This window comes from Aspergillus viridinutans (genome assembly GCF_018404265.1).
Source record: "Aspergillus viridinutans IFM 47045 DNA, scaffold_7, whole genome shotgun sequence".
Classification (NCBI taxonomy): Eukaryota; Fungi; Ascomycota; class Eurotiomycetes; order Eurotiales; family Aspergillaceae; genus Aspergillus; species Aspergillus viridinutans.
The window spans coordinates 1372658-1397342 of record NW_025091223.1 but is presented as its reverse complement, the minus strand read 5'-3'; the positions used below and the strand labels follow the sequence as shown (position 1 = coordinate 1397342).

General features: G+C 49.3%; 5 protein-coding genes across 5 annotated transcripts; all 5 read right to left on the bottom strand.

The window, feature by feature from the left end:
- Nucleotides 1-358: 358 nt before the first annotated feature.
- On the bottom strand, nucleotides 359-2236 carry Aspvir_008965 (putative C6 transcription factor RosA-like; the record flags this gene model as incomplete). Its single annotated transcript, XM_043272119.1, has 4 exons — nucleotides 359-1396; nucleotides 1455-1719; nucleotides 1773-2075; nucleotides 2127-2236. 4 exons carry the CDS (start codon nucleotides 2234-2236, stop codon nucleotides 359-361), a joined length of 1716 nt encoding a protein of 571 aa, XP_043128054.1.
- A 7797-nt stretch (nucleotides 2237-10033) lies between these two features.
- On the bottom strand, nucleotides 10034-13026 carry Aspvir_008964 (putative importin beta-2 subunit; the record flags this gene model as incomplete). The annotated part of the gene is made up of 3 exons (XM_043272118.1): nucleotides 10034-10135; nucleotides 10186-12795; nucleotides 12925-13026. 3 exons carry the CDS (start codon nucleotides 13024-13026, stop codon nucleotides 10034-10036), a joined length of 2814 nt encoding a protein of 937 aa, XP_043128053.1.
- A 1017-nt stretch (nucleotides 13027-14043) lies between these two features.
- Nucleotides 14044-17118, bottom strand: Aspvir_008963 (SacI domain protein; the record flags this gene model as incomplete). Its single annotated transcript, XM_043272117.1, has 3 exons — nucleotides 14044-15978; nucleotides 16043-16770; nucleotides 16908-17118. 3 exons carry the CDS (start codon nucleotides 17116-17118, stop codon nucleotides 14044-14046), a joined length of 2874 nt encoding a protein of 957 aa, XP_043128052.1.
- Nucleotides 17119-17884: 766 nt separating this feature from the next.
- Aspvir_008962 (DUF803 domain membrane protein) lies at nucleotides 17885-19454 on the bottom strand (the record flags this gene model as incomplete). Its single annotated transcript, XM_043272116.1, has 7 exons — nucleotides 17885-18365; nucleotides 18421-18712; nucleotides 18793-18953; nucleotides 19014-19104; nucleotides 19166-19256; nucleotides 19365-19390; nucleotides 19445-19454. The coding sequence occupies 7 exons, from the start codon at nucleotides 19452-19454 to the stop codon at nucleotides 17885-17887; spliced, it is 1152 nt and encodes a 383-aa protein (XP_043128051.1).
- A 2300-nt stretch (nucleotides 19455-21754) lies between these two features.
- Aspvir_008961 (uncharacterized protein) lies at nucleotides 21755-24285 on the bottom strand (the record flags this gene model as incomplete). The annotated part of the gene is made up of 2 exons (XM_043272115.1): nucleotides 21755-23149; nucleotides 23206-24285. 2 exons carry the CDS (start codon nucleotides 24283-24285, stop codon nucleotides 21755-21757), a joined length of 2475 nt encoding a protein of 824 aa, XP_043128050.1.
- Nucleotides 24286-24685: the final 400 nt, after the last annotated feature.

Below are 24685 nucleotides of genomic sequence, written 5' to 3'. Positions count from 1 at the left end.
ATCAAGTCAAACGAGAGTAGGGTATATTGCTATCTTGGTATCAAATCCATCCATTCCTTGTTTCATCCTCGTTCCCCGCATTTTCCTCCTGTATGCTGGATAAAGTAGTCCTGCAAATCAAACAAATCATTCGTAGCGAATGTGGGTATTTAGGTTCAACAAATATGCAAGAAAAATCAAATCGCGACAAAATGGTCCATCCCAGGACTGAAGAAAAAGAAAGCGGCCATAAACTCAAAAGTGTACAAAAAAAAGAAGAGAAGTAGCCTTCTATTCGCCCATGCTCAATCAAATGCGTTTTCGTAAGTCGGCCCGCGAAAAAATGGTGTAGAAGAGAAGTGAAAGTAAAAAGAAAAGGTCAGGTGCAGATGGTTCCGTTCCAGGCTTCCGTCGTCGCGGTCAGCCCGGCAATGTGCATCGAATGAGTATCGTCGTAGAGTCCGATGCTGAGATCGAGGGTTCCATCCGCCCGCGAGATCTCTCCGCAAAGCATGTTCTCGAGATAAGGCGGTGCAAAAGCAGGGGAATGCTGAAGCGAGCTGGGCTCGGAAAGGAGTCGAGGAGATGGCGGGTAGAGAGTATGTGACATCGGAGCCGTCACATAGGCTCCTGCGGCGTCGAACGGCGAGCTCGCGATCGTCACCGCAGGAGGCGAGTGGAGAGGAGATTCAAGTGGAGGCGTATAAGGTGCATAGGTGGCCGAGGTCGCAGAGGGTGAGGATGAAGATGCGAGGCGGTAGTCGTGGTAGTTGCGATATGGGCTGGGGGGTGTGGGAGAGCAGTGCTCGAGGGATTGTCGCGGTGACCACTGAAGACGGCTCTTGTACCTAGCAACGATGTGCCGGGGCAGGTCCATGAGACTCATGGCAAGTTGTAGTTCAGGACTGAAGGGATCTGCTGTACTCCTCGTCACGACAATCCGGTAGATCTCCTCCACAGGTCCGACTGACAGCGGGCCCAGGTAGGCACCCCCCATATCAGGAAATAAGCTGTCCAAGGCGACTCCAACGGCGTAAAACTGTGCAAGAATAGCCAGCGCACCAATATCTGCATCACCACCGCGGAGCATGGCGGCGGGGAGCCAGAACAACCATCTGCGTAACGGTTGGACCCGTTCGAATGCTTGCTCGGGTGTCTGCGACAGAAGATCCATCTGAAAGTTGCGTACAAAGTCGAGCAGCTCTCCAATCCGACTGTAATACTCGTGGTTGTGAACGACCTGCTTCTGTACACTCTGGAGGGCCACAATAGTCTGGTCGAGGCTGGCCAGGTCGGCATCCTGAAAGCGGTATCCTGTCATAACTGGGGAGTTTGTGCATCCCAGATACCTTTGATTCTCGAGAAGCACAGCCAATTCGGACTCGTGCTTCCAGATTGGGTGCATCGCATTCAAGACCTTGTTCCAATTAGTTTTCGTAGCCCCCCGAGATAATACGGCTAGTATGACAACTCACCGTAGTAAGACCTTGCTGTAAGGATGCCCATGTTTGCCAATCCGATGCTTGCCAGGAGAGCAAAATAGATGAAGCCAGGATGGCCTCACAGTTCTCCTTTGAGAATGTCCCAATGGCCTTGTGCAGACCCTTGATTGCGATACCGCGATGATGATATGCCAGCTGCTTGGTCTCCTGATTCCGTGTGATCCAGGCCAGGTGGGAAGCCGAGAGGGTCAGGATCGAGCTCATCACGAAGTCGTTCGACAGAGCAAGGGACAGAAAACTTATGAAGATCGTTAGAAACGCTCCTGCTCATTCTCATCAAGGAGACCTTACAGTGGCATCTTCTGAGCCCAGATGGTACACTCGCCGAAACCGCGGCGATGAAGATCGATGGACAGTCCGATGATATGATGAATCAAGCGCAAGTCTGACCGGAACAACTTGTACCATGCATTTCGAGGGTAGTGCATCAGTTCTGGGAAGGGAGGCACTCCCGTGACGTGCCAGTTCTCAATTTCCATCTCGATCTCTGGCGACATGAGCAGGTCGGGGGCTTTGCGGACCTTGTTGGATTGCTCACGTGCGAGAGCAACATCCATGTAGTCGCAACGGCAATTGTGTTTGGTGCAGTTTCGACTACTCAGGAATTAGCAACGGACAGCGTACACAGTAGCCGGCGTGCGTTACCATTGTGGGAAGGTTTCATCGCATCTGATATGTCGTCTCTTGCATGTCGCACAGCCATTCCTTGACTTGGTATGGCTCTTGCGAGGAGGACCACCACCAGGACCGGCCATTGTAACTAGTGAGGATGGAGGAGGGGAGAGTATAGATGTTGAGCTTGAGGATGGTGACCTAGGAAGAGGCTACCAACGACAGCCAGCTGATGATGTACAGTGGACAGGATTTATGGCAAGTGAAAAGGAAGGAATATAAGTGGGATGGACAATGGATAAAGTATAAGTAAGTTTGTCTTCTCGCTCTGGCGTTGGGGCGTCGGACGCTTGGAGCAAGGACGATAATAAAGGCCGATGGAACGACGGAGGGGAAGTATATAGTCGATCCGGGACAAGGTTAAATGAGAAGACTCCAAAAATAACCTCGAGCCGCAAGCCCTAGGTGGAGGAATGAAGATATAGAGCAGATGCACGTGGAGAATACGAGAAAACGGCAACACCCTTGGGGTCGAGTTCGCGTTTTGAACCAGTATGGAGTAAGGAGGATGGATCTTGGAGGGAGATGATCAAGCGAGAGTGACAGGAACAGGAGCAACGGAGGATTAAAACAGTCAGTCAGAAATCAGGACGGCTTTGAAAATGCAGCCACCTTTTTTTTTTAGTCACCCTCTTCTCCCTTTCTCAGCCGTTGAGCACTTTAGGAGGAGGTCGACGGTCGTGTGGAAGAGAAAAATCCACGACAGGAAAAAGAAAACAAACTACTATTAAAATCGAAACAAAGTAGCTACCTCGATAGGCAGTGATTAGTAAAATAGACGAGATCATCATAATAATAATAATTATAATAAATAATAAATAAGATAATCAAACAAAAAATGAAGGGACCATCATCATGAAAATAGGGAAACTAGATAGATCAAGACTAGCCCACTGCTTGAAGATTGGGACGCCGAGATGCTCGAACGCCACGGCGGAGGACCGGTCAGATGCTGATCGTTTGGAATTGATGTATGGAGTCCAGTCGGAGAGATCGTAGATAAATGGAACCATCTGCCACCAAGACGAAAAGAGTAAACGGTTCAGAACGTCGGTGTCCCAGAAGATTGAGCGACCTTCGTCATTCAGGTTTCAGTTACAGACTTACAGAGTGCGGAAGAGCATGTAGCAACTCTGGATACTACTGCAGGTGAGGATTATTAGTGGTCACCAGTAAAGATCGAGTCTCCTATGTACTTTGTCAGGGAGAATGATAGTTGGACGGATGAGATGATGCTTGAGTGTCTCCTGGTGGGAGCAATGATGGGAAGCAATTCCTTTGTCTGATATTGGTTTACTGAAAATTGTAAGGGCTAAGAAATAAAATAGACGTGATAAGAAAAAAAAATAAAAACAAATAAGGAAAAAAGAAATTTATGGCTGGATTCAAAAATACATCCAAGGGTACAAAATGGACTCTGATAGCACCTGCGAGTTCAGCTGGAAGAGAGGTTAGTCTGGGTAGCTTGACCCTGGCCCCATCCAGCTTCCTTGCCCCCTCCAACTGGTTGCACCACATGGCAGAAATCACCACCACCACCACCAGTAATTACTTTACTGTTTATGGATTTGGGAGCTCCCGGAAGATAGTACTAAGGCTGTCTAACTTGACGGGCCATAATCACAGTTTCGTCTAGACTTGCTGTAGGCAGCCTGTCGCGCTTTTCGAGACCGAGGCCCGGAAAAATGGACACTGCAAAATGCTTTTATCTCCACTATCCACAACGGACTGTCGGCGAGCAGAACAGGCAAGGTGTAGGGCATCCACGTCTGAGGCTACTAATGTCCAGTACTGTAGAGTGCCAGAGGACTATTTCGTCATGCTGTTGTCAGTTATCCCTGGAGCTGAATGGGCTGCATCCTTGTCTACAATGATTCAAGAAAAGGGGCGAAAGAAAAAGTAATCACATTCCAAACGACATATGATATTGCCGTATTGGGGACCTGGGTACCGACGATTATCTGCTTAAATTTGACATCTACCATATTCTGTCGGAGTCCAGACAGGGTCTGCCGGATCTCTAGATCCTCGTTGATCCAGGAAAACAGCCAAATTTGCTCAACTCTGGAGCTCTCGGAATAGGTCTCCATTATTGTTGAAGAACTGCCCATTATGGATTTTGGGAGAGAGACAGACATTGGTTGGGGAAAAAGCTCCCCATGGTACTATTCTCTTTGACTAACTGGACTCGGTTAGCTTGGCAATTAGCTAGGTGGGCAGCGAGAAGGTTCAGGAGTGGTTCCGGAATGCTAGCAACTACTCTCGCCGTATTGAATATTACCCTGAGAGTCAGAAACTTCAATGAACTGACTGTTAAGCGAGCAGGATGAACATCACACTCGCTCCACAGACACACTACGTACATAGTCCGTACAGTCAGGCTAATCGACTACCCCTTTTCTTGTCTCGGGTAGGCGCCTGCCGCCGACTCGGCAGCGTGGAGGATGAACGGAGGAGACAGGTTAAAATGACCATTTCTCGTTCATTGTATCCTAATTGAGTCTAAGTTTAATGCCAAGGGATTGCTGAATGCTGACGGTTGACAGGCTAGCACCGCTTAGTTAAATCTTGATTGGTTTGATCCAACTTTGAGTGTCTATCACAATTAGACTTCCAATTGATTCTGCTGATGATGAACAGATGGCCAGGCTAGCTACATGCTATTGTGCTAACTATCTGTTACGAGTAGTAGAGACACCTTAACTGCTTACGAAGATCCCATCTCTCAAGTGCAATTAACCTTCAAACTCTGAAAAACGGTAAGCTTAAAGCTCGCTTGGATGGATATCAATAGACTCTGTCTCGTTCCCGGATATCGGTGCTTCTGAAGTTGGGCCGCCGTGCCCCCTTAAACTGGCAGAACGAAACTGCCGCTTCAAGCCGCGAGAAGACACGTTGGCTCCACATCAGATTCCGACCTGCTGGTCGTTCAACGTTGTCAAAAATATCTGTCGAATCAACACTGTTGCCGTCAATGTAAGCAATGATACATCGACAGTCAAACTGCACGCAGCGGTAGTACAGAGCACGGATTCTAATCAAGGTAAAAACCGTCAAAATCCGCAGTCATCAGGCATGGCAAGGAACAATCAAACAAGAGAAATTACCTCGACAAGTGATGGTCAAGTCACTAAACCCTGTAAGGCTAGAAACCGGCATAAGCAATGCACGGGTCACCCAATAATCTCGTCCATCTCCCAATCAACTAAACCGAGCTAGGCTGAGGCTGTGAGCCTGTGATGCTCTAAAGTATGAGGTACTAACCTATTAAGGCATCAAGACGCTAGTTCGAGATGAACGGGCTTCTTTAGTCCCGCGGAGATGGGAGCTCTACAATCCTCAAGGTTTAAGTTGCTGCTATTACTGGAAATACCTCTTCCAGCAAAGGAAAGTTTGAAGAATACTGTGCTGAGCAGCGCGTGCCTGAATTATCCCCAGCACAACGGGTCATTTGTGGCTGAGTTTTGAGCAAATCAGTGAAGGCCACGAGTGGGGTCTACTATCTTAATCAGCCTCTTCTGGAGCCTGGGCAAATAATACACATGTTTGCATTTACAGAATCAGACTGACATGGAACAAAAGAGAACTCTAGGTTGCAAGTCAACGCATATGTGCATAAGGCTGAATAGCCGAAGACGATAACAGGATATACCCTACAGAGTAGTACTCCACAGAATACTGTAAGTAGTCACTGGACTCTGGCTGGAATGTCACACAGTTTCAGCCTTGAGACGCAGACGCCAAGACCAAGTCACGCCTTGTGTGTGACAAGATATTCCCAGGCCGCCGGATGAAACATCTGACCGGCGGCTTCAACCCATGTCCAATCGAGACGGGAATTCTTCCGCAATATACAAGAGTATTATTACCTCAAACTTGCGTGGTTTAGTGGCATTTTGCTGGGGTTCGGCAGAAGGATTAAAAGGCTTTGCGAAGGATCAAAAGAACGGCCAAGGAAGGTTGTTTCAGAACGAAATATCCACTGCTTAAAGGTACCTACATGACAAGGTCAGGCTGGGAACTGGAGAGGCTATCCTGGTCTATCAGAGCTATTCGGGGTTGCGGGCCGCCACCATGGTCATGGGGAAGGCGCAGGCTCGCAGCTAACTCACTGCCCAATGGGGAGCCTCATGAGTCGATAGCTTCAGTAATTACCTATGTTCTTGCTTCTACTCTCGAATATATCTGAAGCAGACTGGCAAGGAACCGTCGAGACTCAAGAGTGCTGTAGACGGTGACATGGATTATCAGTGCTAATTTCAATGCATCAGCTGATCATCCTGTCGATTGTTTCGCCTTTTCGAGTCATTTTCGTTCAGGGACCCCCTGCATATGTACTGTGACTAAGGTACTGTCCATGCTCTTAGGTATTTCCCCACCCGACACCATGCGTATTTCCATGCACTGTAATACAGGAGCATCACCACGTTTTCGTACCAAAGGGATAATCCCTGATTGATCAGCAATCGATGATTTCATGTGGCTGTCGCCCATGACAGGATCCTGCATGGGCAGGCATCACCATCACCGTCTCTTAGCGAAGGCTGACGTTCAAGAGCAGGCAACAGTCACTTAAGAGATCGATAAGAGGATGATGCCTATTTTCCTCGTATGGCCTGAGCTCTCAGAGCCGAGCCTTGGCAAAGACTTGTAACCTCATGAGTGTGATTCACAGAGATTTTCACCCCTCCAGAAGTCCAGATGGTGGACAATCTTGGTTGAAGAGTGGAGGTGGGTCAGGCAGACCCTTGCCTCACATAACCCCTCCCTAACCAATTTTAGCAACGTCGGAGGCTGCCGATTCTGACACCCAATCATAATTAGCAAGCTGCTCTCCGCGTCGATGGTCGCTGCCCACTCAGATTCCCGTCGGGCCCACCGCGATCACCTTCGACGGAATCCAGCCTGACGGGGCTTCCACCTCGAACCAATGGGAAGCCAGCCTGGGCTGACACCCCGGCCCATGTTCTTCGCTTCTCGCGAGATGGAACCTAATCCGGTTAGTGCTGGTCTAGATCACCGCTTGTTTGGGTCTGTCAACTTAATATTTGTTTTTGAGTCCGGCGCAACTTTAATTCGTCTTTGTCTGGAATTTGGTACCATTGCTTTTTCCTCTTTCAATGACATCTAAGCGAGAAGATGCGGCCAGGAGGGTCCTTCATCTTGTGGAAGCGAAAAGAGTGGAAATTAATGAGCTCTCTATGGAAATGTATGAGCCGAATGACTGCTTTGTTAATGATCTAGAGAATGTCAAGGGTGTGCTCTGTAAGTAGGGATGCAATGCACCCAAACAGGCAAAGGGCACACATGGACGCCCCGCCATACCTGGATGCCATGTGGGCTGACAGGGTGAAGCAGCCTGCGGGTGTGCAGGATAGATTACTTGTAGCCGTGGGTTCCTGTCTGAGAGTCATGCAGTCATGGAGTCGTGGATATGATTGCTGCCTCCGCTTCAATTACAATCTTTCTGTAGAGACAAGAATAACCCCTCGTCACTTGTCAGAGCTCGCCCTGACATGCAGTTTGAGTATGATAATCACCCTTTTCTGCTTAGGGCGCAAATGGCCATGTCAGAACTTAATGGTAGGATTTTGAGGCCGACTAAACTAACGTGCCTGATCAACCAGGCTAGAACGAACGGATCAGTGTCTATGATGCGATACGTGACTCACAGCCTTCTTGTGTAATCCATAACCGACCACAATCAGGCCCACTTCCGGGGTCAAACTCTGAGGGCGAAGCCAACCGAAATCAAGCTATCAACAAGGAGCCATAATTACAACCAGACTAGCCAGGCACGGAGGACTGATTAATAATCCAGCCGATTTCTTCACGCCAGCGACTGTTGAGCAAGATTCGTCGTCCTATCAGAAGCGTCTCATCAATTGCCTTTTGTGTACAGAGTACTCTGTGTAGGTACTCGCATCGCACTCTCGTCTGTACTTTCCCAGGACTCTACTCCGTATACTATAGTATAGTATAAGTGCAAACCATTCAAGAACAGCTAGACAGAGAGACAGATGGTCAAAAACACAGACAGAGCCTCAAAGCCAAGACGCCAGCAGGATGCACCATACTCGAAACTGTACTCTCCACGAAGCAACGCTTCCACCAATAACGCTGCAGACGGATTATAAAGTTGTCCATGCTTTGCAGTTTGAAGTTCACTGAACAATTCACAGCCCCCACAGCTGCAGCTCACTAGGGAAACTCGCTGGTCAGTGCCAGTGGTCAGTGGCCATTATTGCCCTAAAGGCTATGTAAACCCTGCCCGTCTAGTCCCAGTAGTCTCGATAGTGTGCACTTAGACCAGATTGCCTGCGATAGATAGCCTTGCCTGTCGGTTCTTCAGTCTTACCTAGATGGGTGTCAAAATGCGAGTCCCGTTCTCGATTGGCGAAATTGCCAGGGTGCATTATCTACCGAGTACGCCCTATCACACTTGTACATTCGCTTCTGCAGCCCTTGGAACATGAGACATCCATGCATCGGATTCGGGGCAACCCCGGAAATTGCCCCCAAGAATTCCCTCCCCTCCCCGTATCAACTTCTCCGAAGTAGATTCATTATATTCAGTCCTCAAGGATTATACGGAGATGCAGAGGAGAATATAGTCGTGGTGGTAGCCTCCTTCCCGTTCAGGCCTTATTTCGCGATGCGAGTTCTGCACTCGCACTCGCACTTGGCACTCCTGATGAAGAAGAGATGGTGATCAGTGCTCATGCCAAGAGGCGATTGCTTCTATACTTATCTCCCCCCCTCGGATCTAGGCTTTGGATCACCTGCGTAGCGGGCTAGCGGCGTTGATCTTCATCTCGTCTCCGCTCTTCTGTACACCGTACACAGCAGATACACCACGTTCCCTACGGATTTTGAACGGTGTGTAATGTGGGAGTCTGAAGCAGCTAATAGCCTGTGAAGTACGAAGTATACTTGCAGTTGCAGCCAGTTAGGCTGGAAAACTGTTAAAAATAGATTGTCCGACATCACGTTTTGTGTTTGATGCCGGGATAGGAAGGTAGAATGGATTTTTGGGCTTCTGGTGAAGCGCGACGTTGACCTGATATTATGTTGTTACATGTTAAGATGGATATCTCTCACCAACCCAGAGGGTCTCATATTCTCTGCGAAAGGCCAGGGACGCTGATACCTTAGGACACCTTCAGCCTGCTGATAGTAATGTTTACCTACCTGCCTTGTCGAGCTACCAGTCTTAACCAATGTTGAAAACGACAGTGTCGCAGTTGTCATGCATTCTTTCTATCAGTGTGAAAGAGAACACTTCCTGGCTGAGTCTGCTACCGTCAACTGCCTGAGATATCGCCATCTGTACATAGACGCAGTGTTTCAGTCAAGAATAAATCAATCGCTACCTAGTCTATCATATCTTACTAGCTACCATAGCTATCTCATAAATCTCATCATAACAGATCGACAAATGGTACAAAATCCTCACCCATCCATCCAGAGTACTCTCGCCCCATCTTGCCTTCTCTTTCGTGGTATATACCCCTTCTGCATTATACTGTTTTCCCAGAATCATGATCAAGACAACATCCGATGTTGCCACTTTTCATTGCAGCAGTACTGCCCATCAGATCAACACTCTATGCAGACCCAAATATCACAACATGTGCGTAAGAAGAGAAGGATAAAACACGATTAAATTAAACAGGAACACGCCATACGAAGCACACATAAAGGAATCAAGGCTTACTCCGCCTTAATGAATTGAACAGAAACACTCGCCACACTCAGAATGCATCAATCATTAAGAAGGCGAAGGAAAGAAGAATGTAATGCATTTCTGAATTGCGCCGGTTCCCCATCGGAAGGAAAAGAATGATTTTTTAGACGAAATTGTAAGACAACTGCCGACTCTAAATCTGGTACACAGAGTGGAGTTTCTGGACCACGTGCGCCGGAAGCTGGGTGAGGAACGAATCGAAGTCGGGTATCATATTTTTATAGCCTTGCAAGACCTGCTCTTGATTAGCAACTGTTCGAACAGTAAGATAAAAGTAAAACGAACCTGCTGGAACGAGCTCTGGATATCACGGTAGTCCTCTTGATGAAGTGACTTGGCAGGGAAGGTAGCAATGGCCTGAAAGTAGTCTCCCAGACAAGACTCCAGAGCCTGCGGGTTCTTCATCACAACATGGTTGAAACCGAGGAATGCGGATGCCTTTTCGCGCGTGAACTCAATCTTGCTCATCGACTTCAGGAACGAGCCAGCGTACTCGGCCAGGTGTGAGGCAAGTTGATCGGAGCAGCAGAAGCCCAACCTTCCGAGCGCCATCGCGGCATTCTCGTTCACCGAGTCGATGATCTCCTCGTTGTTAATGATGGTAGACAGTCCACGGTACAGCTTGTCGGCGTACGGCGCCAGATTGGCTTTCTCGGTGATGGCAATTTCACCGCACGACCAGCAGGCGTTGTTCAGCACGCTGAACCCGGTGTGTCGGTCGTCATCCCGGATCAAGTCCAGGTCGAGCTGCTTGATCAAAGTAGGCATTATGTTGGGGATATATGGCTCAAGCTGAGGGAGGATGTTGATGGCGCAGTCACCTAGTAATGCGTATGACGACTGCCGGACCTCATAATTCGGGTCCTCCATGCAGAAGCAGAGCAAATCAAAGAAGCGAGGCTGCGAGCTGGCAACCAGTTCGCCGCTCTTCTGGGGATCGATGGCTTGTATGATCGCACTAAGGAGGTCCAGGCTGGTCACCAGGAAATCCTTGTCGGGCTCGTCAATGGCTTGGTTGTTCACAGACGCAATGTATTCCTGCAGGTTCTCGTAGATGATCTTTGTGCACCGTTGGAACAGCGGAGGCGCAAACGGAGCAAAGGCGTCGCCATACGCCGCAGCAATGTACCCCAGGCACTCGAGCAAGGGGAAAAGTTCCCGAGACTGGTCCGACACCTTGTTGTACCGATCAATCAGGGCAGGCATCAGGATATCCACCAGGTGCGGTTTCGCCAGCTCTCCCATTACACATTCAGCAAGTGTCTGAACACAATCATACAGGATGTACATATTCCGATCCTTATACTTTCCAAAGCACTGCACAAACTGTCTCAAAATCGGCTCACAGTAGGGTATCAGGTTGGCGTCCGACTTCTCCTCCAGGCTGGCAAAGGCGGAGGCGGCCGCCTCTTGCACCTTCTTATTGCCGTCCAGCATCCGGCGGAGTATACCCTCCATCATAGGCTCGAAGAAACGAGCCCTTTCCGATGGGTCAACCAAGTGCGAAGCCCATTCCGAGTACCGTCCAAGACACCAGCAGGTAATCTGTCGTACGACCGGCTGGGGGTCGTTCAGAAGCGAGATCAGGTAGGGGACAAGCTCGGGAAGGTGGGGCGTGACTGCATCCATACAGCCGTCTGCAACCGCACCGAGAGTCAGAACCGCGGCTTCACGCTGCGGCCATTGCTCGTGGCGGAGAGTCTCTTTCAGATAGGGCAGGATGATCTCGAAGATCGGCTGGTGGTAAACGTTTGAAAAGACATCCAGCGCGGCCGCAGAACATTTTCTTAGGGTCCACTCGTCCTCCGGGTCATCGCCAAACTCGGAGTCCTCAACCTCACCCTCACTCAGGTCGCCATCGTCATCTTCGTCAGCGGCCGCGTCGCCGTTAGCCTGCGATCCGGGCTTGGAGAGATCTAAACGAGCGGCTTTCGATTTGGCGAATTGGGGTCGGAGGTCCTCCTCACGGTCTTCGAGTTCAGCATCGTCGCCTTCACCCGATAGGCGAAGCGCATCATCCTCGTCGTATACCATGCTCCGGAGCAGTACGGGAACAATCTTGGGCATGTGTGGCGCCAAGGGCTGTTGCAGCTTCGCCTGCTCGCCTGCAACAAGCCAGAACTCCGCCGCATCGAGAGCGAGTTCGGGGTCATCCGCGTTGTTCTGCTGCATGATGATGTAGTTGACCAGTCCTTCCATGTGCGGGACGAGCTTTTCGGGGGCAAAGTCCACCAACTGCGCGAAAGTCTGACACACCATACGTCGCACATCGGTGTCGGTGTCGCTGGCGAGCTGGAACAACTGCGAAAGGAACAGATCCAACGAGGCGATCAACGCCTGGGGTCTGCTTGGGAGGAAGACGTGAATGGTGCTCAACGCCATAGACCGAACCCTGGGGCTCCCGCTGGATGTGAACTCCATCAACTTCGGAATAATTACATCGAGAGGGCGTTGCCCCTCGTAATCCCGATCAAGGACCTTGCGGTTGTCTTCGCAAACTTTCGCGAGGGCCGACATGGCGGCTTCCTGAGCCAGAACCGGGACGTCCCCCGAAGCGTTCTCCACCAGACTCAAGAGTTCATTTAGCACCTCCGGCCACGCCAACAGCCCCGCCTGTTGCAACAGCTCCGTGATAATGCTACCGGCTGAGTTCCGCACCTGAAGGTTGCCGTCCCGCAGCCCGGCCAGGGTTGCGGATCGGATATATGCTAAACTGGGCTGAGGAATTGTATTGTATGCGACCCGGATCTTCGTCTTGAGGTTCATCGCAGCGGCGAAACGAACCAAATTGTAAGTATCGTCATCCATGCCCACGACCGGGGGGATCTGCGGGGTGCAAAAAAGGTAGGTGATATAATTGACATAGTCGGGGGAGGATGTCGCTTGAACAAGCATCTATCGAACCGGAAAAAAAAGAAGCCTTTGTCAGTCACATGTACCTAGCCCTCTGGAATGTATATGAGAGGAGAGAAAGCAAACTGCGGATGCGAAGGACAGGGGAACGGAAAAAAGTGTAAAGCCTACCTGTTCGGCCTGCTTTTGTGCTGTGCGATTGTGAGGATGTAACGAGTCCCTGAGACAGCAGGCGAGCTGCCTCAATGGCTCATCCTGAGGTTGCCATTCCATTCTGAACAATATGAGAAGGAAATAAAAGGAAAAAAAGGAAAATTAAAAAAAGGACACCGGCGGATACGAAAGGCAAAAATGCCCCGAGAGAAAGAGTATGTGGGTGAGTGAGGAGGGAGAGGTTAGCTGGCGGCAGCAAGTGTAGCACAGGAACCCCGCCGTCCCCTTAGATACAAAGCGGTCTCTAACTCGTACGATTCTTCGCCCCTTTTGAGAAAAGGATAAGTACTATAGATATAGGACTCTTTTAATCAAATAGTGCGTATATTGTGTGATTAACAGCAGAGATGAAGTATATATGAATAGACCAAGTCATAATGAAGACCAAATTCCCGTCTGGTGGCTGAAAAAAAAAAAAAATAAAAAATTTCCCTGCCAGCAAAAAAAGTTCTTAAGGAGTGAAATTGAAATACGCATACCAACTTAAGGTAATAATGATAACAAGCACCTGATGTAGAGCCAGCAGCACAACATTCCAAAGGAACGCTAATTATGCGAGCCATTATCAGAATAGAGAAAGTATACAGATGAAATTGCAGGTTAATATGTGTATCTGGAAGTATACCTTAGTGACAAAAAAGGTCCCTCATCAATAGGAGATTTCATGCGGGTTCTCAAGGTACAGCAGGAGTGGTAATTCATGCAGTGAAAAGGTATTGTAACACCCTGAATTTATGTTAAACCAGTATTACCATTCTTACTCGAGGCGTGACTTCAAGGACTTTATATCAGGAACCATCTTGCTCTTGGTTTGGGATGATATCAACTTTGCACTGTTGTATGCCAGGTTCAGAGTCATATCTATTGAATGTGTAAAATAGGTCTATCTGACATTGACGGGAAGCAAGGCTATGCAAGATGTGCTCCTCACTTACGTTGTTGTATGCGTCACCAGTAATATATATAAAAAGAGAAACTTCCATATATCAATCGGCTGAATGGAACAACGGTCCCTAGGACTGAACTTTTCAGCCTTATTCGAGGAGGACTCACTGCCAACAGCTTGTGGTCCCAAGCTTACGCCCAGACCAACTTCTTGATATCATAAACAAGATGCTCCAAAATCCCCGTACGTTTCTTGGCGTCGTCCAACGAGATGATTTCCGAGTTCTCAATCACAGACGGAGGCTTTCCTTCTTCACCGGAACGCGGTCTCTCGCCGGCCATCATCGCGCGCTCGATCTCTTCGCAGATAGACCGCACCCAGTCGGTTTCGCTCAGAGCGCCGCTGCCTGCGGCATTGTTTTGTGCGACAGAGTTGGATTGAGGAAGCGCTTTGAAGGCAATGAATCGCGTGGTCGACTGCGTGCCACCTCGTAACCAAGCATATAAGCCCCGTTCGCCGCTGGCTTGCCCATTGCTGTTCTGGGCCTTGGTGTCGACGTCGCTCTTCAGAGAGCGAGTGTTGACGCGCCAGGCGTTCTCGCCACCTTCGCGGTACTCGATGACTAGTCCAACATTACCTTGTTCATTCGCTTGTGATTCGGTCAAGATCGATGTAATATATGTGCCGTAATTCAGACGCGATATCGAGCGTAGATCGATGCGCTCGAATGAGGTCACCTTGTCAGTATTCCAGTCAAAGCGGCAGCTGTAGACAGCCGCGTCAGTCAGGAGCAGGACCGCTTCCTCGAATGGTAAGGTCCGTAGGGTGTTGGGCTGCCGGGGTGTGAGCATAGTCCAGCCTCCCAGGAACTCTTCCGACTGGTCGCTGATCACAATCTTGCAGCTCGTATCGATCGCGCTCCGGCGTAGTTTCTGCACGGAGATCCCTGGGTCGGCGGTACGCATCTCCATGGCAAATTCTGCGAATATACGAGTCGACACATTTCCCAAAAGATAATCAATGCACGCCTGTGAGAAGTAATCGTTGACAATATTGTTGTAATATCTAGACAGCGTCAATCCGAGGTCGTTCAGTGCACCTCGGTAGTCCCGCTTGCGGGTTCGTGTGTAGTCTCCCTTCAAAGCTGCCGTGGAGGAGTACTGCTTCGAGATCGCATCTCCATTATCTGCCCAAAGTGTATTGAACCACTGGGTAGACGAGTCGCGGCTCAAATCGATGTCAATGCCCTCAAGCTTCAGTTCGCGTTCCAAGGCCCACTGGCCAAAGGCACATTGCGCAACACCGGTACGATCCAAACAGTCCATGCAGTTGGTGCGTACAATGCCCGCCTGGCTTTGAGTGACCGTACCATTCCGTACAATCGTATCGCCGTACTCGTTTAGAACGGGCTCCAACCGTTTCACAAGTCGGCTCACGTTCTCGAACTTCATCCCGCGGCATTCGTTGTGGAAGTCAAACCACTCCATTCCGAGGGGTACACCGTCAATGCCGCCAGATTCGTTCAGCACCCGAGCATATTTCTCGTATTCATTACCAAGCTTCAATTCACCGGCTTGCTTGTCAATGAGAGACACCGCTTGGAGTTTTCCATACCTGCGAGCGAGATTTCGAAAATGCCTGTCAAAAGCAAGTTGATTTGTCTCCGTCGAGTGGTGAAGCACCGGAACCGGTCTGAAAGCATATGGCGATTGAGAGAAATAGAGAGGGATCGATCCGCGCACTTGAAGGTAGGAATAGACATTGTGGCCGGGATCCCAATCAGGAACTGAAAGGATCTGCTCCGTTTCAACGGTATTTGCCGTGTTCCCTTCGTCGTCGACGCCGCGTCGAAGATATCGGAGCCCAGGTCGCTTGACCGACCGTCGCGAAATCAGAGTCAATAGGAAATTCCGCTTTTCAGCATCAACCTTGACGCTCTGTGCCTCGTCTTTCTCACCGAGTATTCGACCTTCTATGTGTTCGTCTGCGACATTGGAATCCGGCTGTTCTGTCTTGGCTGACACAGTGAACTCTCGCTGGCCGACGAAACCCTGCACAAGAGGCAAGATGAGACTGTGCGCGTCGGCTTTGATGAAAGGATTCATCAAGTTTCTGTTCCAGAAATACTGTGGACATCCAGGGTCAGCTAAACTGTCTCGTTATGTTTAGTTCGAGAGCGCTTTCACATACCAACTCATCAACTACTTTGTGCATAGGTAGATGATCGCTGCGTGCTTCCTGAGCGCTGAAAGTCCTTGTTAAATCGTAATCGTAGGCAAAGAAGAAGTTCTGGGAAGAATATATAAGTCTGGTGTACCGCAGGAGCTTCGGCAGCAGTTCGACCGTTGGGTCAGAAGGTTCCTTTCCACTTTCCAACGGCGAGTCTGCGCCAGCGCCTGGCGCATCGGAGTCCGCAGTTGACTTTTCTTCCACTTTCGCTATTGGAGGCTGCAGTTCGGTTCCGAAGTCCTTTTCATTCCCGAGAAGTCTCTCCGTCGTATCCTGGCCGACGTTGCTAAGCCCTGGGAGTCCCAGTGTCTTTCTCGAAAGCCAGCTCGCAGCGAATCGCCCGAACCGGACGCGCTTCCCGATCACATCTTCGGCTATACTTCCTCTGCGGTCTCGGGGTGAAGAATCCTCCTGTGTTGGAGATGATGGCACACTACTGATGTCCGGTTCTCCTCCATCCGTCTCGTTGTCAGAGATGCTGCCTTCTGAGGCGGTCTCGCCCGGACCGGCCTCTTCCTGAAGAAGGGATTCCTTTGCCTGAGAGATTGCCCGACTGGCATCCGCCTGCGATGAGAGTGGAATAATTGCAACATTGGTGATGGAGTAGATCGGTTTGCCTTGAATCTGCGCCACTTGCTGGCGTTGAGTTATCGAGATGAGAAACGAGTATGATGCAACGGATAAAAGTCCTTAATTAAGACGGTCAGTTAGCGGCTGGTGCCCAAGCGAGTATTTGTATTTGCCGGAGGGGAAGAAGCTCCGCTGTATTCAGAATTGCAGGGACTGAGGACAATATCACTAATAGTAGCCGAAAATACTAACTTACCGACTAGACCATAAGCCTCCAGTCCGGCATCTTTCCTCACAGCGGGATCCGATGCCGGCGCCGACAGAGATGAGATCTTGTTCGTCTTGTATTCAATCCGGACAGACTGCGGCTCGTAACTGCCATTGTTACGTCCTCCATTCCCATGCGACTGAAGAATCAGACCGTCCACAGCCGCGAAAATGACCAACTTGCGCAGCAAGCCAGGCATGTCGCTGGATAGATCTCTCTGTTCGGGGAGCAAATGTAACGAACCAGACCTGTGTGGGTCAAGAAGAGCACCGCTTGATATCGTAACTCAAGGTGTACAGCTGAGTTTCACAGGTATGCCAGTATGTTACAAGAGTCTGCATTATCAACGCGAGATGTGTGAGAGGAATCGCGTTGGGCGTGTGGTATGAATCGCACAGCTGACCTTGCGCGTACCCAAGCCAACCCACCTTTTGTCCGGCGGGAGGTAATATTACATCATACCTAGGCACCCCAGTGCTTGAGCAGACTGCCAATTGTGTCATGCTCTCCTATCAAGTAAACAGAAACTGGGTAGCCATGATTGCGTACGTGAGTTCGGATTCTTAAAATAATCAATGCCCTATGGCATTGATACAAAATCTATCCCAAAGTCGACACAAGTGCGTATATACAGTTCTTGTATTGGCACGCGACCAGGCGGGCTGCGAGCCGAGCCAAGGTGCAATCATCCAAACGAGAATCCAAAGAACATCCAAATCAATCAAAAGCAGCCCTTGACCCTCACCCTGGTATATCCTGCGCTTGTAGAAAAGTAGAAGTACAGTTGCATCCCGCGACCGTAGTGAAACCGAGTTAGATTGCGGCAAAAATAACGGATGAATCGAGTTGTGAAAATAATAAAACCGAAGCAAGGGGAAAACGTTACAGAAGTGTCTTTTTGGTTCGTAAAGAAAGTAAAAACGGTTGGAGAAGATAAGAAGACAACTATGGTGATTCGTAACGTTCTATCGCTCATCATGCTTATTGGGATGTTGAGTGGTGCGATCAATATCATCGCTTCGTTTATAGGTCGGCCCCGGTTCTCCGTTGCTTTCCTCCGTCAACTCTGACAGACCGAAAGCCTGGTTCTCGACATCGTAAGAATGCATGAGCCCTTCGCGGTCCCCATGCCCATTCATGAAAGCAAAGCTCGACGAACGACGGTGAGGCTCATTGCTCCGGCGCGATTGCATAGATCGCCGGGTCTGGAAGCTGGCAATGCCATCCGTAGGCACGCCGTCGTCATCCAATTTCGAATTAAGCATATGTCGCCCGTCGGGATCATGCCGGGAAAGGTTCAAAAGGTATACGCCGGAGAAGATTGTGAGGAATCCGCAGAGCAACGAGATAGTGTTGACGGCATCACTTGTATTGAATCCCTTGAAGAGAATAAAGGAGGCGCATAACGTGGCGGTTGTAAATGTAACGTAGTAGAGAGGATTGACACTGATGAGCACCATTAGCGTCAGGGCTTTTCTTCGTGGGAGTCGCAAGAGCTTACATGGAGGTTGAAAACTGATTCAATGCCTTGTTAAAGTAATTCATCTGTGTAAGGATGCAGAAAGCCGTGACGATCAAGAAGACGTATGTCGATGCATGTGTGAATTGGTTGTTTCCGTTGAATGTGAGTTTCAGAGCGATTCCGAAGGCCTTAACGGACATGACAGAGACGGAGCCCACTGTTGAGCAGATAGAGATAAAGATCAAGGGGTTCTTCTTTCCATGAATTGGCGCCACTCGGTAGATCATGACCGTCGAGAAAATCGCAACCGCAAGGCAATAGATAAGGAACCCTAACATTAGGAGACGAGTCAATCATTGTACCTAGCTAGCCGTCGAGAGAAAGGAAAAGGGCGATGTTCATAGGACATACCTGGCTGGATCGCATAATCGAGGATTTCGTCAACCGTCTCGACTGGTTTATCCGGCGGCGCATGCAGAACGATGACAACGGAGCCAAGCAGACACAAGGCGCAGCCCAATTTTCCCAAAATGCCAAGTCTTTCATGCAGAAAATAGGACCCAAGGACGGCACTTTGAGAGAGTAGGTCAGCCAGGCGCAGGAGGACTCAGTCCAACCTCAGTGTTTCTTACCCAATCAATACACTAAGCGCACCAAGCGGAGTAACGAGAATGGCGGGCGCAAAGGCATATGCAGCGAAGTTGGCAACTTCCCCGATGGCCACTGTAGGTCTCCGTCAGCTCTCCATCCTCTCCCTTTTGGAAGTAATCGCAGCCATTCGTACATGTAGTGACTCCACCCCACCATATCGGACTTTTGAGATAAGAAAAGCCTTCTCCTTCAAACCCATGCCTTTCTGAAGCGTGCATTAACCCCTGGATGCGATCAATCAGCTATATCGTTCTATGTGGCAGTTCGTGTCATCGGCGGGCGAATCGGGGATGAGGTCGGTTTGCTGCGGGCGGCAGGCGAGGCGAACGAACCTTCTTTGTGATAACGAAACTTGTGCCTGGAAGATGGGTCAATATGAGGCCAAAGACCTTGGTAAGAGAGCACAACATACCGATAGCCATTGTTGACAGAATGGCCAAGAGCAGGCCGACATATCTGCATCCCAGGGATCAACCTGTTAGCGATGAACTGTCCTGATGGACAGGTAGTGGCGGCAAGCCGCGCGGAGAGTAAAACCATACTTCTCTGAAATCATCCTAACGAATTTGCAGGAGCTGATTGCTCCTCCTCAAGTAAGAATCCCAATGCGAGAGAATATTGGAGAAAAGTTCAAGTTGAGGTCAACAGAGCACCGGAGGGCTGAAGCATCAGGAACGCGCCAACAAGGACAGAAGACGAAGCCGCGGATCAACAGAACAACACGCAGCAGAGCAGCGAACGAACGGATAGAGGCAGCAGGAAATTTGAGCCAGCCCAAAATTTCTTTTCTGCAGGCTTATTTTGGGGGATGATGGATGGTCGAGAACTCCTGCGATGGAAGAGAGAGCTTTGACTGAGACTTCCTACAGTTTGGCGTTCCAGATCTCGCTGGCTTGGTGCCTGCGCTCGTGCGGTGGGGTTCCTCTCCTCCAAAGACGGAACCGGGGGCTGCGATTGGGATTGACGCGTAAGAGGCAAGCCAAAAGGCAAAACGGAAATAATGAGAGTTATGAGGTAAAATAAATTCAAAACAACTGTCCTGTACACAAGGGTGGAATCACACTCAAGATCAGAAAATAGAACAGTTCAGAGTCGATGATAATGGCATACAGGGTCTATCTACAAGAAGTCTTAATATTGTGGACAATCCAAGGTGATTGGCAAAGGCAAAATGACCCCAGGAAGAGGTGCTTCGTCCTACACTAAAAGGCAGTCAATAAAGTGGTATTATTGCGGGAGAACCATTCTACCTAGATATCAAACTAGATAATAATACCTATCTACTCTGTACAACTCACTGCATATGTACTCTACTCAACATGCATGAACTCGATAAGCTTGAATAGATCGAGAATTGCATAGTCACAGGTCAGGAACAGTCATATATAAGACTGTCTGCACAGCCAACATACCTTGTCGCATGAGAAAAGGACAACAGTGTCCTTTCGATATGATTATTATTCACATTATTACTTATTATTATTGATTCCTTTAGGTCCCTTCACAATTATGTAACTAATCAAATTAACCAAGTACATAGATCCCGTCTTTATTCAAGCCAATATTATCTATCGATCCAATCATCAGCCTACTTCAGAGGCCGTTCATCTTGTTGAGCCCTTCCCGTGGCCTCCCTTGGCTGCGATCGGCGTTTCAACCACAGGCTTCTTTCGAGGACCTGAAGTAGCGAAATTAACATGGCTGCTAAAGTGCTAAGAATAAACACTGTGCATAACTACGATCACCATGAATATAGGGGATCGTCTTGGATATCATTATTGCGATTATTGGAATCCATTGTCTTCAGTGAAAAATGGTGTCCAGGATTTTCTCATTATTGGCATTATTGCCATGATCCCCTTACAGAGATTTCTCAGTGCTTACTGGCAAGTAGGGACATCAATATCATCCCCTTGTAAGCCCCTTAGGACATAGATGCAAGGACAAAAGCCCATTATCAACTACTTGCGGCAGCATTGTCGACCATGGAGAAGACCACCATCAAACACCATTCATGAGCAAAGAGATTAAGCAAACTACATTAGATGCCAGCATATCTGTACTATGCCTGGGGGAAACCGAGCGCAAGACAATTATGAGATTCGGAGTAGAACATGAAAAGGATTAAGCATATCATTTTTTACCGTTCAGCATAGCGAAAACGGAGTAAACCATCGCACCGAAACACCATCACGCCGAGCTAGATGCTATCGAAAATAATAATAAAGGTCCTCTGTTATAGACATGTGCACAATGGCAGAACCCACGCACAGTGACCCCAAGAGTGACCCATGAGTCGAAGGTATCATCTTGCATGCCAAAAGCCATGAAAGCAAAATGCGAGAAACAATATGCACTTCAAACGCACAAATGACATCACATACAAACCTGACGTGACAGCCAAATCTGGCTTGCCTTCAAAGCAGGAGAATGCAGTTCGGAATACACTCGAACAGTGGGTGTACACGAGTAGAAGCGTAAGACCAGAGTGTTACGTACCTTGTTAGAAAAGACTGCCAAATTCTCCATTGTCGGTCAATTCCCTAGACTGAGATGGAAATACCAGAGTATATGGCCGATATGCGATCGACAACCATCGCGAAACGAACCGCTGGTTTTGCTAGATATGAGTATATTTGTTAGATAGGGGTGTGAGCGTTTGAATGAGCTCAGGGATGGCGGGGACGGGAATGAATGAAGTAAGAGTATGGGAGTAGGGGTATCATGAGGATCGCGAGCGTTTGAGGTCGGGTGAGGGATTCTCAGCGAGATCAAACTCGTCTTCCGGGTCGCGGGATCGTTTCGAAGCTCCGTTATCGAGAGATTTCAAGCCAGAGGCCGGGCTTTCGTCGACGGTATCGAGCCCATCGGCAAATCCCAAATCGATATACTCTTCATCATCGAGTGGCAACTCATCGTCATGCTGGGCTGGAATTTCAGCTGGAGTATCGTCCCCAAACTCATCATGGTCCTCGCCAAATTCACTAGTGTCGTCGATATTTCCATCCTTGTTCTTAGAATCTTTGGAAGGACTCTCGAACATATCTTCTACGAAACCAAGCGCATCGTCGGCAGGATCCGGAGTATCACGTTCTTGTTTCTCTGGTACCTGCGAAATCGGAAGTGATCCCGAATCCTTGTGCAGATAGTCGCCGTCACCAGCCCTGGAACTCTCTTCAAGATCGTGACTACGTCCTTCAACATTGTCGACGCCATCGTCAGAAGAAAGACCATGGCCCGCCAACGACTGTTCTGTGCGATGGTCTTCGACGACAGGGTCGAGGGAACCACTGTCTTGTCTCTCATCGTCACCATCTCCAGGACCCTCAGGGACTTCAAGCTCCAAAGGATTTTTCCGTTCGGAATCCTCCTCGTCACTGTTCTCGATCTCAGAATGCTCATTCTCAAGGCCACGATCTGTCTGGTCATTATGCACTGGGCTGGCAGAGCCATCTTTGTCTTCCAGCTCATCGTCCATATCGGCTCCAGGCAGATGAGCTATAGTAACAGTTGTATCTGTCTGTTGCTCTTCAGAATCGTATGATTCTTCATGAGCTGCCTCTTCGTTGCCAGTGGTATCCTTGTCAAACTCGGGATCATTGGCGTCTTCAACCTCTCCCTCTTCGTTCAGTTCGTCCTCTTGGACATTGGTGGAGGGAGCAACTCTAGTGCTCTGCTTTGCCAAAGAAGCCGCGTCGTTGCCTACGAGCTCCTGGGCTTGAGATGCCTCCCCATTGTCCTGTATATCATGGCGAGACTCAGCTTCATCTGATGCAGCTTGCAATTCGCGAGCATCAATGTTCTGGTTGGTTGTTGGGTGGCTTGGTGACACGGGCTCTTCTTCTGGGTCATGAGTTTCTTCTTCTTGGTCATGAGCTTCGGAGCCCTCCGCGAGTTGTTCATCATCTTCCTGGTAAACATCCCACAAATTAATCTCAGACAGCCCCTTTCCTTCGCTCGCAGCTAATAGCAGATCTGAGATTTCCGCTGAAATTGTCAACTTTGTACTCAAAGTAAGATATAGCGGCTCTGGGGAATCAATTCCGTCATTGTGGCAGAGGCGCAGATAAACATCGATGATCTGGTGTAAGGTCACCTTCGAGACGTGTGTGGAGTCCTGTATCAGAATATTAGCACTTGTTACCAGAACGGTTACACGCGTGAGACACTCACCTCCATGAGCTGTAAATTCAAAGACTCAATGTCTAGCACAAGAATTTCGTTCTCTCCAATATGCTCATAAAGGACCTCGCGACAAGACTCGAAAAGTTTCCCGAGTGGTTCGTATGCAAGGCTTTCATCTTCGAGAAAAAAGGTCTCCGAAGAATCACCCTCGCGTGGGGGAAATAGGGAAATCTCATTGTCCTGATAATAGACCTTGACAGGATGCAGAGTCACCTGGCCCGTCGTATCAGGCTCATGCTCGAATCCTTGTTCAGGCCCTTGTAGGCTGAGATCCTGTGCTGCTTGCTCTTCTGTACCTTCATCTCCTTGTGCACCATGCTCCTCAACAGGCTGCGAAACCTGGCCAGCGTGCTCGTCGCTGCCTTCATTATAATCATCAGCGCCCTCAGGATGATCTGGATTCGGACCAGTCTTCCCGGCATCAAGAGGTTTTAACTCGGAATCTACTTGGTCTGTCTGGTTAGTGCTGTTGATGGTGTCTCCTCCGGGGCTTTCAGGCTGATGCGCGTCAGGTTGCCGATCGGCGTTGTCGTTGTGTTGATCGAGTGCTCCCTGCAACTCATGACCAGTTTCGTCATGGTGCTCTGGTTTCGCTTCAGGATGAGCCCCTACCGCAGGCTCCTGACCATAATCGCCAGTGACGGCATTTTCAGCCGATCCCGCTTCTTGTGTGTCTGGTTTATCTGTGTTGTCACAAACCTGGACTTCCTGATATTCGGGGGCTGCAGCATCGGCATCATCAACATATTCATCTTCCAGCATTTCTTCCTCATGTGACTCCTGTATCCCGTATTGCATCTCTACATTGTGACTCCCCTCCTGATATTGATCGTCAGCGTCGACCATAGTCGGCTCGGCGGCGTCATCCATCATATCGGCATCTCTCGGCCCATCTTGGTCTATGTCCTCTTCCTGTAATGTATCCGGGTAATCGTCGGCTGCAGTCATATCCTTGTCGGCATTTGAGGCGTGGTCTTCCATCACATCGAGGTCAATGTCAAAATCATCCACATGACCCTGATAGGGAGAAGCCATCTCCATCGTGTCATCAAGACCAGGAACTTCCATGTTGGAAAATGCTAGTGACGATGTAGTGGTCATGGCATAGGTGTTTGGAGGGTATTAAGGTCTCGCGTTGCTAATACTGGTACGCGCAAAACTTTCTCGGTGGCGCCTGATGCTCCGTAAGGCGAGAAGGTAGAGTGAGCCCTCAGAAAGCCACTTCTCTTTTCAAAATGAGAAAGATGTGAAAAAATAACTCCAGCCAACCTTTATTATGGCCAGCTTGAATCGCTCAAGTGAAGTAGGAAGGGTAAAGAGTGAGGTCGACGATGATGGATTCCATAGAAGGATGCAAGCAGAGAAGCTTCTTGTGCTGCGGTAAGCGAGGGGGTAGCGCGATGCACGGACCAACGGGGACGAAGAGAACAGCAAGCGACTCCGGCTTCAATAATGAGGCAGATATCTC